General features: G+C 43.1%; 8 protein-coding genes and 1 non-coding gene across 9 annotated transcripts; 4 read left to right on the plus strand and 5 right to left on the minus strand.

The window, feature by feature from the left end:
* Window positions 1-11: 11 nt before the first annotated feature.
* Window positions 12-3,329, minus strand: PIM1 (ATP-dependent Lon protease PIM1; the record flags this gene model as incomplete). The annotated part of the gene is made up of 1 exon (XM_003679735.1): window positions 12-3,329. One exon carries the CDS (start codon window positions 3,327-3,329, stop codon window positions 12-14), a length of 3,318 nt encoding a protein of 1,105 aa, XP_003679783.1.
* Window positions 3,330-3,759: 430 nt separating this feature from the next.
* HAP3 (Hap3p) lies at window positions 3,760-4,236 on the minus strand (the record flags this gene model as incomplete). Its single annotated transcript, XM_003679736.1, has 1 exon — window positions 3,760-4,236. One exon carries the CDS (start codon window positions 4,234-4,236, stop codon window positions 3,760-3,762), a length of 477 nt encoding a protein of 158 aa, XP_003679784.1.
* Window positions 4,237-4,681: 445 nt separating this feature from the next.
* On the plus strand, window positions 4,682-6,367 carry RFT1 (glycolipid translocation protein; the record flags this gene model as incomplete). Its single annotated transcript, XM_003679737.1, has 1 exon — window positions 4,682-6,367. One exon carries the CDS (start codon window positions 4,682-4,684, stop codon window positions 6,365-6,367), a length of 1,686 nt encoding a protein of 561 aa, XP_003679785.1.
* Window positions 6,368-6,491: 124 nt separating this feature from the next.
* On the plus strand, window positions 6,492-8,060 carry APN2 (DNA-(apurinic or apyrimidinic site) lyase APN2; the record flags this gene model as incomplete). The annotated part of the gene is made up of 1 exon (XM_003679738.1): window positions 6,492-8,060. The coding sequence occupies one exon, from the start codon at window positions 6,492-6,494 to the stop codon at window positions 8,058-8,060; it is 1,569 nt and encodes a 522-aa protein (XP_003679786.1).
* A 40-nt stretch (window positions 8,061-8,100) lies between these two features.
* POP8 (ribonuclease P) lies at window positions 8,101-8,575 on the minus strand (the record flags this gene model as incomplete). Its single annotated transcript, XM_003679739.1, has 2 exons — window positions 8,101-8,455; window positions 8,517-8,575. The coding sequence occupies 2 exons, from the start codon at window positions 8,573-8,575 to the stop codon at window positions 8,101-8,103; spliced, it is 414 nt and encodes a 137-aa protein (XP_003679787.1).
* Window positions 8,576-8,779: 204 nt separating this feature from the next.
* Window positions 8,780-13,312, minus strand: PEP1 (type I sorting receptor; the record flags this gene model as incomplete). The annotated part of the gene is made up of 1 exon (XM_003679740.1): window positions 8,780-13,312. One exon carries the CDS (start codon window positions 13,310-13,312, stop codon window positions 8,780-8,782), a length of 4,533 nt encoding a protein of 1,510 aa, XP_003679788.1.
* A 178-nt stretch (window positions 13,313-13,490) lies between these two features.
* FUS3 (mitogen-activated serine/threonine-protein kinase FUS3) lies at window positions 13,491-14,561 on the plus strand (the record flags this gene model as incomplete). The annotated part of the gene is made up of 1 exon (XM_003679741.1): window positions 13,491-14,561. One exon carries the CDS (start codon window positions 13,491-13,493, stop codon window positions 14,559-14,561), a length of 1,071 nt encoding a protein of 356 aa, XP_003679789.1.
* Window positions 14,562-14,763: 202 nt separating this feature from the next.
* Window positions 14,764-16,344, plus strand: ACH1 (acetyl-CoA hydrolase; the record flags this gene model as incomplete). The annotated part of the gene is made up of 1 exon (XM_003679742.1): window positions 14,764-16,344. One exon carries the CDS (start codon window positions 14,764-14,766, stop codon window positions 16,342-16,344), a length of 1,581 nt encoding a protein of 526 aa, XP_003679790.1.
* A 99-nt stretch (window positions 16,345-16,443) lies between these two features.
* On the minus strand, window positions 16,444-16,517 carry TDEL0Btrna9I. Its single transcript has one exon. It is a non-coding gene; the product is annotated as a tRNA-Ile (tRNA).
* Between the last annotated feature and the right edge of the window lie 244 nt (window positions 16,518-16,761).

The following is a 16,761-nucleotide window of genomic DNA, read 5'->3' on the forward strand; positions in this document are numbered from 1 at the left end:
TGGACATGAGGCTAGTCTGATTTGTCTTTCTTGGCGTCGATCTTCTCGAATTCGGACTTCCAAACTGTATTCCCTTCGGTGTTGGAAACACCGGAAAATAGTCTTTGGAAGACATCTTCGTACCAATCCGCAGCTAGATGGTCTAGACCTTCTTTGACGTGGTCTGGTAATTCTTCCCAATCACTTAGATTGTCCTTTGGGAATATGATAGTCTTAGCACCGGACCTCTTTGCAGCGACTGCTTTCTCTCTTAGACCTCCGATACGTAGGACTTTACCAGTGAGTGTCAATTCACCGGTCATGGCGACTGCGGGATCGATTGGCTTATCCAGGGCCAAAGATAGGAAGGAAGTTGCCATTGTGACACCGGCAGATGGCCCATCCTTCGGAGTAGCTCCTTCGGGACAATGGAGATGAATCGATGCCTTCTCGAAAAATCTGTTCTCTGGGAATTTCTTCGACAAGAACATCTTGGAAAATGAGTACGCTAAACGGGATGATTCCTTCATGACGTCTCCAAGTTGACCGGTACGCTCGAATGATGCTTGCTTACAGTCGTGGAGTGGTTGTTCCAGAACCGATTCGACATATAGCGAACATCCACCCATACTCGTCCAGGCCAGTCCCATGACTACACCTGGTGGAGTTGTTTCGTACAATCTGTCTGTTGTGTACACTGGAGGACCCACGTAATCTTTTAGGTTATCCGCCGTTATTTCGAGTTTGACAGTGTCAGGAATCTTTAAAGCCTCCTCGCTATCGTTTGTCTTTTCAACCTCAATTCCGTCCACTTTTTCGTCATTCTTATTATCTTTCTTGACAGCTTTTCCCTCTTCAGTAACCTCATCTGGACGTGGGGTGTCCTCAATGCTCAATTGCTTGACCACGTTCAATGCTGCCTTACGATAAATTTTCTCAATGTGCTTCTTCAAGTTTCTGACACCGCTCTCTCTACAATAGCGCTTCATCAACACCTTGATTGCGTCTTCGGTCAACTCAACATTGGTGTTCTCGAGACCCGCAGTAGTTTTTGCATTTGGGGCCAAATATTGTTCGGCAATCTTTACCTTTTCTTCAGCAACATATCCTGTAAGCTCGATGACTTCCATACGATCTAGCAATGGACGAGGAATGGTGTCCAAGGTGTTGGCTGTGCAGACAAATAGAACTTTAGAAAGATCAATAGGGATATCCAGATAGTTGTCCAAAAAGTTGTTATTTTGCTCAGGGTCCAAAACTTCTAATAAAGCAGCAGAAGGGTCTCCGTGGATACCGGCGTGGCCAATTTTATCGATTTCATCGATTAGGATGAGAGGATTTTGGGTTTGACACTTTTTCAAAGCTTGAATAACTCTTCCCGGCAATGCGCCGATATAAGTTCTTCTGTGCCCTTTGATTTCTGCGACATCAGTCAAACCACCGACAGAGAAACGGAAAAACTGACGATTCAAAGAACGAGCAATAGATTTACCAATGGATGTTTTCCCCACACCGGGTGGACCAACGAAGCACAAAATCTTACCATCCACTTTGCCTAAAAGCTTACCGACGGCAATGAATTCCAAAATCCGATCCTTGACATCCTTCATTCCGTAATGGTCTTCATCAAGAATCTTTTTAGCCCTTGGGATTGAGTATTGTTCCTTGGAGGTTATACCCCATGGCAATGAAGTGATCCAATCCAAGTAGTTCCTGATAACACCGAACTCTGACATGGAAGTCTCAAGGGTTGCAAGCTTGTTGACCTCTTCGTCAAACACCTTTCTAACACCCTCTGGCAATTGAAGTTTCTCAATTTTTTCTTTGAAGGATTCAATCATCTTGTCACGGCCATCGTCAATACCCAACTCTCTCTTAATTCCTTTGAGCTGTTCCATTAGATAGTACTCCCTTTGTCTCTTTTGAATCTTTGTCTCGACATCCTTGGAGATCTTGTTTTGCAATTCGGCATTCATCAACTCCTTTTTAAGGACTAGCAGAGACTTTTCCAAACGTTGTTCGATGTTCAAAGACTCCAAGATGTCTTGTAGCTCCTCTTCTTCACCAGCGGACACGGCTGCAGCAAAATCAGCCAATCTCGCTGGCTCTTCGAATATGTTAGTAGTAGCTGACTGGATCGATGCTGAAAACGTAGCGATCTGTTCTCTGAACATCGTGTTCAGCTGCGAAATATCTTTAAAAACTTTCAAAATTTCTGAGGTCAAGGCATTTATCACTGGTGATTTTCTATCAAAGGGCTCATCTTCCAAATTGTAAACGTTGACTAACGAGACGTCGTATTTTCTGAGAAAGTCAGTTGGATTTAAATCTTCGTCTTCATCTTCCAAAGTGTCTAGCGCCGTTTCTTCCTTAGTTGCAACTGTCTTTTCGGTATTAATCGCAGCCTCGTCACTCTGAGTCTCCTTTTCAACTTGCTCACTCTCTTGCTTTGCCTCAACGTCTTCTGAAATCTCTGCCTCCTGCTCCTCTGATATCGGCTTTGCAGGGAGAATCAGCTCATCAATCTTGATCCTTCTGTGAGGGTAAAGTAAAGCGGTCATCGTCTCTGTTCCACTTTTCTCGTCCTTGCTTGGAAAAGCACTGGTTATCTGAGCAAAGACACCAACTTCGTGCACTTCGCTGACATCATGAATCACATCTGAATCCGAATCAGAGTTTTTTAACATGAAGGCCCCGATGTAAGGTTGTTGACGATCGAGCATTTCCTTAATTGCCTTCATAACTCGCTCGTCTGATATTACGACGGCCTTATAGAAACCGGGGAAGAGTGGACGTCTTGAAATTGGTAGAGCCAACATCTGTGGATAAACCTCAGGCAAGATTTGTTTCTTGTTCTTACCGTTATGATTACCATCGCCGTTGTCGCCGTTGTCGGATGGAGGAGAACTGGATGAGTTTCCTCCAGCCGCAGACGACGAATGACTGTTATTCTCCACTGATTTGTTTTCAGTTTCGGATTTTTCTACTTCATCTTGTTCTTGCTTCCCTTTGTCCTTATCATTCTCCTCTTTAGGGACTTCTCCCTCCTCTTTATCCTGCTTATTCTTAGGTACCTGGTCGTTTTCACACTTGATCATGTTTTCGAGCCATACTTTCTCTAAGTTCTTCAGTTCATCTTGCATCTGAGTATTTTGCAACTGTAGTTGATATCGTTTCCAATGGTCGGTACTGGACGGTAGATCAGCCACAGGAAAATGAGCACTTTGGCCGGAAACTGAACTCGCAAACCTCCTCCCCACTACATTGATACTAACAATCTCGGAACTTTTCAAAGTGCAATGGCGTCTAAGAGCTTTCCTAACCGCTATCGAAGCTCTCCTTGTAATCATGATAACCGATACTACCACCTTGAGCTACAAGTGCGCTCCAATATCTCGAAAAATGCAAATTACAATCGCTACCTTATTGTAGCGAACAGTCTAACTCTGTAAAAAGGTGCTTGTTTCTAACTTTGAGCGTCTTCGGTGGCAAAAGTTTGGTTTATTATATACTGGAACCTTCCCTTTCGCCTTCGCGTAGATTTAAGAAAGTGATCAAGATGACTAAAGAAAGGCGGTTAACGTCTGCAGCCCTCGTTGGGGCCACCTGAAGTTCTCTGCCGCTGAGTAAACATGCTTGCTATACAATGGTCTTGAATCGAGCTTCAAGTCCTGCTTCTGCGACGTTTCTGTCCTGTAAGGCGGATACGAGAAGCACACGGTTGCAATAGCTGCTGGCTGAGCAGTCTTGTTATGTCTGTTTCTGGCATAGTAATAATCACTAAGTAGCCTCATCTTGTTGGGATTCCTGTTTTGCAGAATCAGGCTTATCTGCCGGGCTCTCATCCTCTTCGTACCACATCTGGTTCTTCAAAGCCTGTTGCTGCCTGTATTTAGCCAGGTAAATCTTTAAAACTTCAGCATAGTTTTCAAATCCAAGTGCATGCATTGATATTAGGATATCTTCACCATTAATAGTTTTTCTCTTATCGGAAGAGCATCGATCACTGGCTTCGCTGGTAACGAAAGAGATAAACTCACTAACACATTCCTGCATACATTCTTTTGCATCCTTAGAGACCTTTGCCGTTACTGGAAGTGTATTTTTCATTAATCTCGAGACATTGTTGATCGGAAGCCATCGATCCTGTTCTCGTAGTTCTGTCACGTATTGATTCTGTCTTGCGGTTTTATCCAGCTCATCCTTCGCGTTTACAGGTTCAGCGGCTGAACTTATGTCACTCCCACTGCGACCCATTGGTCTAGACTCTTCTGAACTCATCCTTGGTGGCTCAGCGGGTCTTATTCACAGCTTCTTCACTGTTTTCTATTAGCTCTCTTGGTGCTTGAATTTTTCAAAGGGTTCGCCGAGCTGTCCAGAGAGGAACTTACAAAACTCAGACGATGAGACCTAGTATAACCGGTACAACGGGCAAATATATGAAGAGCTAACTTCCTGGTGGATTCAACGGCTATGAAGGTATCCAGTGGAACCTCCAATTGGACAGTACTGGTGCTTCATCGCCCAGAATTGGTGATGAGTCAAGCTTACCAGTTAGGGTAACAACTTCGCGTACAATTAAGCTTAAAATGAAAAAGATCATCCAAGCTTCGAGCTCTGTAGACCTTCGAGAACCCCATCTGTGGAATTGATTGGTAGTCGTGCCCTGTTGCTAACCATCGTGTTGTTGAATTCTTGAACAATGGAGAAAAAACCACGTCTTAAGGTCTCTTCTGGGGATCAGATCCTGGAAAAATCTACAAAGGGAGCTACTTTTCTTATGATGGGCCAATTGTTCACCAAGCTAATTACATTTGTGCTCAATAACGTGCTGGTGCGATTTCTGTCCCCCAGGATCTTTGGAATCACTGCATTCTTGGACTTTATTGTTGGTACTGTGCTGTTCTTTAGTAGAGAGGCGATCCGGTTATCCACTCTTAGAATAAAAGATCATGACGACGAGGAGAGTATTTCTAGTGAAGATTCCAAGGGCAGGTCCGATGTTTTACAAACCGCTGTGAATTTTGCTCATATTTCAATGCGGATTGGTGTACCTTTATCAATCGTTCTGATTACGTGGCAATATAGAAACATAAGCAATTATTTCATTGGCTTGCCGTATTTCACATGGTCCATCTTCCTTATTTGGCTAAGTATCATTGTGGAGTTGCTCAGTGAGCCTTTGTTTATTGTAAACCAGTTCATGTTGAACTATGGGAAAAGGTCGCAGTTTGAGAGTATTTCGGTGACAGTTGGATGCCTATTGAACTGTGCTGTGATCCTAGCGTTCGAAAAATCATGGTTCTTTTCCGCAAGCGATAAGTCAGAAAGCTCTAGAGAAGGTGTTGCCATCTTAGCATTCGCATTGGGCAAATTAGGACACTCTGCTACGCTCCTTCTATGTTACTACTCTGATTACTTGAGAACGTTTGCGCCCAAGAAGACGTTCAGTCTTCGCTTGACCAAAATATCAACAGGTAACTCTAAAAGAGATTATTATTTCCAACATGACATTTCTGAGCACTTTAAGAAGGTTTACTTTCAACTTTGCTTCAAGCATCTCCTTACGGAAGGCGATAAGTTGATCATTAACTCTTTGTGCACAGTGGAAGAGCAAGGTATATACTCGCTTCTTTCAAATTACGGTTCATTGATCACTAGACTACTGTTTGCGCCTATAGAGGAATCTCTCCGTTTATTCCTGGCGAGATTACTAGCCAATGAAAGGACGAAAAATCTAAAACTCTCGATGGAAGTTCTACTCAACATTACAAGATTTTACATTTATCTTTCATTGTTGATCCTCATTTTTGGTCCAATCAATTCATCCTTCCTATTGCAATTCTTAATAGGCTCTAAATGGTCTACGACCTCAGTTCTCGATACTATTCGTGTTTATTGCTTCTATCTGCCATTTTTAGCAATGAACGGTATATTCGAAGCATTCTTCCAAAGTGTCGCCTCTGGTGATCAAATTCTGAACCATTCATACTTGATGATGGTGTTCTCAGGTGTTTTTCTTGCTAGCTCCTGGCTACTCATTGAACACTTTGATTTGTCGATAAACGGATTGATTTTTAGTAACATCATCAATATGACGTTACGTTTAACCTATTGTGCGCGCTTCATTAACAAGTTCTACAAGGACTTATTCACCGAATCATCATCGTTCTTCTTCAGTTTCCGTAATTTCAAGGGACTCACCGTACTGAGTACTGTCGTGTGGATAGTAGATTGGTGGGTCATTGGATTTGTCAAGAATTTCCACCAATTCTTCCTCAATGTGGCCTTGGCAGCATTCCTACTCTCAGTCATTCTGGTCAAAGAGAGGAAATCATTAAAGGAACTGTTCGGGAAGAACAGGATGTCAAATACAAAGAATGTATAGCACAATGTTATGATAATAGTTATGAATCTTGTCTTTGTCTCGCGGCCCTTTTAACGAGCTTCAATTGACACTCGTTAAGAGTAAATCTTCACAGAGGGGGACAGAATGGCGATCATTAAGGCGAATGAGTAAGACACCGCCCATTAGTCTTGCTAGGGATGATACTACTATGAGATTGGTGACATTCAATGTCAATGGACTGCGCACTTTATTCCACTATCAGCCATTTTCTGATCTTAACCAATCGCTGGAGAAAGTATTCGACTATTTTGACTCTGACATCATAACTCTACAAGAATTGAAAACTGATCGACCTTCTATCACGAAGTGGGGGAAAGTTCCAGGGTTCTACTCTTTTATCTCCATCCCTCAGGCTAAAAGAGGTTACTCTGGGGTTGGATGTTGGGTAAGAATTTTGCCGGATGATCATCCAATGGCTGAAGCACTCAAAGTAACCAAGGCCGAAGAGGGAATCACCGGTCTTTTATCAATCAAGACAGGAAAGTCGTCGACTAGCTACCGAGACGACCCAAATATTGGAATTGGCGGCTACGAATCGCTCGGCCTTGATGATGAAGACGAGAGTGAAGGTCTGAAATTAGATTCGGAAGGTCGATGTGTCATGATCGAATTGGCTTGCAACATAATAGTTATCAATGTCTATTGCCCAGCAAATTCGGGACTCTCAGCTGAAGGAAGCGCCTTTAGAATGAAGTACCTAAAGGTCTTGTTCAAGCGCATAAGAAACCTATCGGAAATGGGTAAGCGAGTAATACTAATGGGAGATGTCAACGTTTGCAGAGACTTGATTGACCATGCGGAAGGGTTAGAACAGGCTTCAATAAGAATTGGTGACGGTGTCTCAGGCAGCAAAATTGAATCCAAACATAGAGATGCATGCGAACAATTTATCATCAATCCTGACACACCACACCGGCGTATGTTAAACCAAATGCTTGCAGATTCGATATTACCAGAGTTTGCTGAGGGCGGCATTCTTCTTGATACAACAAGGCTAATTCAAGGTCGAGACCGACTAAAAGCGTACACCGTCTGGAACACGTTAAAAAATTCGAGGCCAGTGAATTATGGCTCAAGAATCGACTTTATACTTGCCAGCAAATCATTAAAGACTAACGTCACATCGGCAGATATTCTGCCCGAGGTTACAGGTTCAGATCACTGCCCTGTTTATGCAGATTTTGACTTACGAGATCTGATGAGCGATATAAAACCTATAGACTTCAAAGTTCCAAAATTCGAGGCAAGATATAAATATGGACTGATGCACAAGAACGTCCTCGAGATGTTTGGGAAAGGCGGCAATGGGCAAACAGCCGCAGCGTCGCACAAGAGGAATAAAGTTGATAAGAAGGTACCTACAAGGCGGCCAAAGGCAATCGATAATTTCTTTGAATCAACTAGAAAACCAAAAGTTAACTTTATCGTCGACCAGCACTCGACAGCGTCCGACATGCCAGTGGAAACAGTGAAAACTCTGATCATGCCAGGGGCTGAAACGCCAGTCAAAAGTATGTTTGGAGAAGCTCCGCTTTGCAAGCACGGTTTGAAAGCAATACAAAGGACATCGAGGACGCCGTCAAACCCAGGGAGAAAATTTTGGATTTGTAAGTTGCCCAAAGGCTCGTCTGATGATGAATCGTCGTCCTGTGGATTTTTTCAATGGGCGTAATCGCTTGTGCGTAGTCGATACAATTATCGAAAGAACGGCTCTAATCGGAGAGGTGATCTTCATCTTCACTTTCAATGGCTCTTTTCAACCAAATTTCGTCATCTTGACCAACTTCTAAGGATTTTAAATTTGATGTCTCTTGTAATATAGTCGCAAACAAAGGGCAGCCAACTAGTTCGTCACTAGATATATAAGTACTCACGGCAGATGAGAAGGTATCTTTGTCGTGATAGCCAACTTTCAGATAAGCCAGATCTGAATCATGATTCAAAAATGAATACTCAATTCCTTCACCGAAAAGGCCATGGGTTCTTTTCAGCGAATTATTGATCCACTGTTTCCAGGTCATAGTATCTAGCTTAATTTCTTGTTCAAGGTCTGGGTCCTCAAAGTTTCTATGATTTAATATAGCGTTAGTATACTGAATTAAATTATTCGACAGTCTGGAAAACATACAGCTTGAGCTTGAAGAAGTGCCATTCCTTAAAATTCTTTCTAGCAGGTTGTTGCTTCATTCGATTCACTAGTTAGATATCAATTAAGGGTTTATGATCTTTGGTGGCCATCCACTGAACTCATCGGCTATTTGAGTATCTTCGCTTTTGAGTAGAGCGAAAAGCTGAGCAAGATAATTTCATCTAGCTGTCCGCATGATTTGAATATATACATAGGGCATATGCTTGCACAGCGACTCCCTGAAGAGTTCACAATCTATCTAATTAGTTATCCTCGTCACTGTCGTTGGTGGTATCAGCTTCTTGAGCTGGAGCGACATCGTCTGAATACGGCTGATGAGTGGTAGTGTTAGATGGGTTTTCTTCGTCGTCAATTTCGAAATTGCCTTCATTTTCCAAAAAGCTTCCTAGGTCATTAGCGTCCTCGTCGTGTCCTTCCAGTAAATCATCTGCATCGTCCAAGAACTGATCGTGCAGTAGTGAAGAGTAAGTCGGCCCTGTTCTTCTGCCAAATTTCTCACTCACTTTCACAATTGCGTTTGAGGCCGAACGTTTAGCCAGCTGGTATCCCGCAAAGAGGCCTGAAACAGCGTATAGGCCTGATCTCACAACAAAATTGACAGCCTTGTCGGTTCCATTATTCTCAATCAGGGATTCGTCTCCCAATCTAATCTCACCAAATCTCGCAAACCCACCGTTTCTCCGAATCCCACGTATGTAAACAAACCATGCAATGAGCACAAAAATGACGAAAGGTACGAAGAAGAGAGAGAAAAATGGGAAACCTCCAACATTGTATTTTTTCTTGAATTCATCTTCTTTTCCTGGGCATGCTTGTGGAGCAGATGCTGTATCAAGTTTCAATCCACCTTCACAAGTGGATAGAGGAATCTTTCTATAACCAGAAGGTTCATAAAACTCGATGGCATCTGATTTTTTGCAAATATCCGAGGGATCTGCTGGTGTCAATCCCTCAACGAGCTTACATGTGCCGTCGTTTGCCTTTTGAAAATTGTAGTCACACTCAAAATCTTTTCTAGTACATGAGCAGTTCTTAGTGATACGATGGAATTCAGACACAGGAACATTACCGACGTAACAATCGTAATTGATCTTTTTCAAGTATTCTGCTTGGTGACCAAATAAACATTCCGTTCCAAAGTCTCCCAGAGATAAATAGTCGAAATCATCAGTAGCAGGGTCGTCGGGATTGAAAGTGCATTGCCTAGCAAAACTGCCGGTGAAATCAATTGAAAATGTCTTGGTGCTTCCTCCCTTGACAGATGTTGATTGGGAAATCAGTAAAAATCTCAAGACCGAATCTCCCGGAACAGTAATGATATCTTGAACAATAGTTTTCTGCTCGGTAAATTTGTAATCCTTCCAGGACTTGCCAGCATCGGTAGAGTAAGTTAAGGTATCGGTCGCGACATTTTCAGGGACCAAGACCAGAATGCCTCCGTGATCACCGTATTCCCACTGGTAAGGTCCCTTTTTTATCTCGGTCCAACTCTCACCCCCATCAGAGCTGAAGAAAGTGGAGCACTCATCTTTTGGGAGCAAGTACTCACCAACATTCCCCACTCCAATGAGCATACCGATTGCTGAGCCAGAAGAGGAGGTGTCTCTGATGTCTGTTCTTTCGGAGTAACTGTGTAAATGGAGAGAACATTTCTCTAAAGATTTGCTGCAAGAATAACTTTTGCCTTCAGAATCTTTCCGTGGTGGTTGAATAAATGACCAGTCAGAGCCATCATTAAATGTAATTTTGGATTTCAACTTTTTACCTTCTCCAGCATTCAACACTTCGTCACGATTACCAACGGTGTTTACCATGATAATACCTTCCAAACCTTGAACTTTTTCGAAATCTACCATACCTTGTTGATTTCTGTTCACAGCCCGTTCCAAAGTAACAAATGACGTGCCGTTAGAATTCGATTTCATTAGTACGCCAAACTCGCCTCCAGGTCTATTATTAGTGGACAAATGTAGAAAGATCGATCCTGTTTGGGTGCCAAGGATGGTGAAAGCTTCTTGTCTTTCTGCAGTTGCATCCTGAGGAAACTTTGCCTCCGCAAACTCCTTACCGTCCACGGTAACGTATGCACGTAGCTCTCCGTTATCGTGTGGAATGGCAACAACGGTAAACTCACCAGTAGACATGTAACCAATAATACTGTCGAATAGGACACTCTTGTCATTGACAAAGAAATCTCTGGAAGCGACTAGAGTTCTTTTTAGTGAGTTTTTCTCCTTCACTTGGCAAAAGATCAACTTTTCATCAGATGGGTACTTGTAAAGAGAACCAACAAATTCACAGTGAATCGCGTTATTCAATAATTCTTCAAAAGTTTGGCCACCATCTGTGGTGATATAGGCGACAGCGTGACATTCTGGGTTGAACATCGAATCACAGTCTCTTCCACCATAGTAGATGAATGTGTTCTCATCCTTAGCACTAAACTCTAGAGGGAAACCAAGCTGGCGTGAACGTGGCAATTTTGTCTCATGGAAAGAATTACCTCTGTCTTTCGTTACGTAAAGTGTTCCACTAGCGCCAAAGAGGTAAGCCGATGAGTTGAAATAAGGATTGAAAATTACTTCAATGATCTTGTCATCTATGTCGAATTTCTTAATTGTTTGACCGGAATCGTGTGACACATAGACATCGCTCTTCATTGTCCCAATTATCACAGTTTCATCCGCCATTGTCTCAAAATACTGGTAGAAAATGATGTTCGAATCAAACTGATTTTCTTTAACCGTAATACTACCTCCATCAGACTGTGGTTCTGAAATAGCTCCACAGGTAATTTTCACAGGTGAAACGTCTAACTTTCTCAAACACTTGTTGTTCTTTGTTAGTTGCATTGGTTCCATTTCCAAATTCTTTTGCGAAGATTCTTTGCATTTCGCAGAGAGTGCCAATAACTGGTAGTCAGGTTCACACTTGTTGTCAGACGTTCTACCGAATTCGAACGCACATTCGTAATCCTTGTCAGTACATTGAGGGCAAATCTCTTCCTTACTCTCCAAGTCTACAAATGGCTGGCGAATCAGACATTCAGCATCAGCTTTTCTTCTGCTGTACTTGTACTTTGCACCATTGATGCATTCGCCCTCTGCGACAAGGAACTCCTCGAGATCGTCGTCTTTACATTTTTCCCCATCGAATGCTTCATTGAAATCGATTGCGTAAAGCATATTCTTTTCTCTCTTAGCTCTGCCACCTGACTGATAACCTCTTAGGACAAAGTTTAGCCCTGATCCATCGGGAGTAGTAGAGACTAATTCTTGAGGCATAACAGGGGATTCGAATTGATACTCTGTCCACGTATTTCCTTGATCGAGAGAATAATAAAATTCTGATTCTGGATCTCCATCTCCTTCTGGATCGAAGGGACAAGCAATCAAAATGTTACCAAAATCACCATACGCATAAAGAGCTGGGAAATCGAGTGTCTTTCGCCATGAATGGCCACCATCAGTAGTTATAAACATCCCCATGTCATCAAAATTCTTGTCTTCACCATTGCTAACGTACCCCATCTTCATCATGATACCCGGAGTAGGAACGTTTGAGTCGTCACGCATTGAGATGGTGTGTAGAGAACAGTTTTCCACGTCTTCGATATCACAAGGGTATTTGTTCTTGTTATCTGGATCGACCACTTTCAAATTTTGCCAAGAATAACCCCCATCAAATGATATTTTCGTCTCTGATTGTGGCACTTTCTTATCAGCCAATGTGGATCCATAAAACTCAGCTAGCAAGGTTCCCTTAAGATATTTGAGCTGTACCATATTGGTCCAGCCATTGGCATTATCTGTACTCCATGGCACAGGAGAAAATTTCAGACCCTGTGAGTCCGATACGATCACTTCAGAAGCTCTTTCAGCGCCTGCGGCCATGATAGGCAAGAAGATTCTACCAAAAGCATCTTCAAAGATATAAAAAAACTGAGCATCTCTTAATTGTGTGGGCATGTATGCCTTCTTGAAAGATTTACCATCAGATGAAACCCAAAGATTTTTGTTCGAATGGGCATTAAACTTATCTTCTAGAGTGAACGCAACAATGTACGAGTTAAGAACGTTGAAGGAACTCACCATGGAGCCTTCGAAATCCTTAAACTCAGAAAAGGAAACACCAAAGTCCTCAGTGTAGGATAATTTCGATTGCGCCGCACTAGTGCCCGCCTGCGTTTGTAAACAAATCACAGACTTGTCAAAGGCGAACTTACAATCCACATCTGCTGTAAACTCTTCATCCACCGATCTAAATTTTTTCCCTCCATCAGCAGAAATATACGAGGACATCACACAGGATTGTTCCAGTTCTTCATCTTCATCCTCGAACTCCTTATCACAAACAAAACAAGATGCTAGTAAATAATCCTTCTCCTTAGGATGGGTAACAATGTGACAAGGCACCCCATTAAACTCCTTGTCGGGTGGCAACTCTATAGTCATTTCATCCCAGGAGTTACCTGTGTCGTCCGTATAATAGATAGTCCCCAGATCCTCCGTAGATGGGGCAAATGCTCTCGTATGACTATGGAACGGATCAATGCGAGCAATATGGCTTTTAACACCCTTCACAGACTTCCATGTAACACCATTATCACTACTAATAGAGATTTTCTTATTAAGGGATCTTAACAGCGTAGTAGAATCATCAAACGCTTGTAAATTGTAACTATCAGCACCAGAAACTTTATCAACCTTTGGTTGAAACTGCTCACCATAGCAAACTGCCACAAACAGGGCACATACCACTCCAATCAAATGCATGGCCCTTTGTTTCGGATGTTTAAGTGTACTGTAAGTACTGCTTTTTTTTCACCCTACTAATGTAACAACCCGAAACGTTTCACCATGAAACAAAGCCCCATCAGCGATAAAACCATATAAAAGAGCACAAGCACGCCATAACAACAACTATGTATCATGTAGAAATATGTAAGACGCAATGGGCAAAAGAGTGCTACTTTTCAATATCTCTAGTGAATTTCAACTAAAATCCCTTCTAGGCGAAGGAGCTTATGGAGTAGTGTGTTCCGCCGTGCACAAGCCCACAGGCGAACTAGTCGCTATAAAGAAAATCGAGCCCTTCGACAAACCATTATTTGCACTACGTACTTTACGCGAGATCAAACTACTGAAACATTTCCATCATGAAAATATAGTCTCCATATTCGATATCCAAAGACCAGATTCCTTTGAAAATTTCAATGAAGTCTATATCATACAAGAATTAATGCAAACAGATTTGCACCGAGTAATCGCTACACAACAACTTACAGACGATCATATCCAATATTTCCTATACCAAACTTTAAGAGCACTAAAAACGCTTCACGGTTCTAACGTGATCCATCGAGATCTAAAGCCTTCCAACTTGTTAATCAACGCTAATTGCGACCTCAAGGTCTGCGATTTCGGTCTAGCACGAATCGCCGAACCAGGAAACGACCTCTCCCAGGATTCGAACCCGCAATGCGGACTTACCGAATACGTTGCCACCCGCTGGTACAGAGCGCCGGAAGTTATGTTAACAGCCGCGCAGTACTCGGCGGCTATGGACGTGTGGTCGTGTGGCTGTATACTAGCCGAGCTATTCTTAAAGAGACCGCTGTTCCCGGGGCGCGATTACCGACACCAACTAACGCTGATTTTTGGCGTATTGGGAACGCCCCGGGGACGCGACCTCCGGGCTGTTCCTTCAAGACGCGCTCGTGAGTACATCGCTACTTTGCCCCGGAGCGAAGGAATCGTCCCCTTGGCGCGCGTTTTCCCTCCGGGGACCAGCCCTGAGGGCATCGATTTATTGCGCAGGATGCTCAGGTTCGATCCTCGTGGGCGGATTACAGCTGAGCAAGCACTTGCACATCCATACTTGCGAACTTATCACGATCCTCGTGATGAGCCCTCAGGCGAGGCTATTTCCCCCGGTTTCTTCACTTTTGACCGTCAAAAAGATGTGCTGACCACCAAGGATCTTAAACGTATGTTGTGGGATGAAATCTTTATTTCATCGTAGTAGCGGGCCCGCGCTCGCAAAAGCCCCTGGGCTTCGAAATCCCGCTTGGTGAATTGGAAAACCAACAATTCGATGAGGATCAGCGCGCGTATGTCACGCCAATCTGGATCCCGCGTACAAGTGTATATATAATAAGTCAATCTTTCAGTTGTCTACTTTGTGCATTGAATTGGTCTTTTAGGTCTGGGGTAACTTTGTAAAGATGACTGTGTCGAATCTTCTAAAAGAAAGGGTTAGATATGCGCCTTATTTGAAAAAAGTTAAACAAGCTCACGAATTGGTGCCGTTGTTTAAGACCGGACAAAACCTTGGTTGGTCTGGTTTCACTGGTGTAGGTGCTCCAAAAGCTATTCCATCCGCGCTTGTCGAACATGTGGAAAAGAACGGTCTCCAGGGACAACTGCGTTTCAACTTATTTGTCGGGGCGTCTGCGGGGCCCGAAGAGTGCCTATGGGCGGAACACGATATGATCGCCAGAAGAGCTCCTCATCAAGTTGGGAAACCAATCTCGAAGGCCATCAATGCTGGTCATATCAATTTTTTTGATAAGCATTTATCCATGTTTCCTCAGGATTTGACATATGGTTACTATACGCGTGATCGTACTGATAATAAGATTTTGGATTATACCATTATTGAGGCCACAGCGATCAAGGAGGATGGGTCTATTGTGCCTGGTCCTTCCGTTGGTGGATCCCCAGAGTTTTTGTCAGTTTCGGATAAGATCATTATCGAGGTTAATACCGCAACGCCGTCTTTTGAGGGTCTGCACGATATTGATATGCCTGTGAATCCTCCTTATAGACAGCCATACCCATATGTGAAGGTTGACGACAAGTGTGGTGTTGATTCTATCGCAGTGGATCCGGAGAGGGTTATTGCGCTGGTCGAATCGAAAACCAGAGATATTGTTCCTCCAAATACTCCATCTGATGAGATGTCTCGTGCCATCGCGAATCACTTAGTCGAATTCTTCAGAGATGAGGTTAGACATGGTAGATTACCAGAGAACCTGCATCCTTTGCAAAGTGGGATCGGTAACATTGCTAATGCGGTGATCGAAGGTTTGACCGATGCTGATTTCAAACATCTAACTGTGTGGACTGAAGTCTTGCAGGATTCGTTCCTAGATTTGTTCGAAAATGGATCTTTGGACTACGCAACGGCAACTTCTGTAAGATTGACCGAGAAAGGCTTTGATAGGCTGTTCAAGAATTGGGATCAATTCAAACACAAACTTTGCCTAAGATCACAAGTTGTTTCAAATAACCCAGAGATGATTCGTCGTCTAGGTGTTATCGCTATGAACACTCCAGTGGAAGTAGACATTTACGCACACGCAAACTCGACAAACGTCAATGGGTCCAGAATGTTGAATGGTCTTGGTGGTTCGGCAGATTTCTTGAGAAACGCCAAGTTGTCCATCATGCACGCTCCATCGGCAAGACCAACAAAGGTGGACCCAACGGGTATCTCCTCCATTGTGCCCATGGCTTCTCACGTCGACCAAACCGAGCACGATCTGGATATCGTGGTTACTGACCAAGGTTTGGCAGACTTGAGAGGTTTGGCACCAAGAGAAAGAGCCCGCGAGATTATCAACAACTGTGCTCATCCAGATTACAGAGATTTGCTCACAGACTACCTGCAAAGATCGGAACATTACGCACAAAAGCATGGTTGTCTACATGAACCTCATATGTTGAAGAATGCTCATAAATTCCATACGAACTTAATCGAAAAGGGTACCATGAAGGTCGATGCTTGGGATCCAGTCGACTAAATACATTTCAAACTTTGATTTAACGTCGTTATGCAATTCATTATTTATACGTCATTAACATTCCATATATTTATAATTGTTAAGAATAATAAAAAATAATGGTCTCTAGCGGGATCGAACCGCTGATCCCCGCGTTATTAGCACGGTGCCTTAACCAACTGGGCCAAGAGACCTGTTATTTGTTGAAGGAGTAGGTCTAAACTTAACTCAAAAACAACCAAATTAGCGCGCGTGCCGAAGCTCGGCGGTTATGAGATATGGCACCTTCAAGTTCAGTAATTTCATGCAGAGCTGGAGAGAGACCGATCGTGTATACAATTTGAGTTCGCCTATAACTGTGAGATTACCCCATAACAATTGTTTCAGGCATGAGGTCGAAGATCTGTCTGGAAATTGTTGAATTAGCATTCATATTAC

The sequence above is a fragment of the Torulaspora delbrueckii genome, chromosome 2, assembly GCF_000243375.1.
Source record: "Torulaspora delbrueckii CBS 1146 chromosome 2, complete genome".
NCBI lineage: Eukaryota > Fungi > Ascomycota > Saccharomycetes > Saccharomycetales > Saccharomycetaceae > Torulaspora > Torulaspora delbrueckii.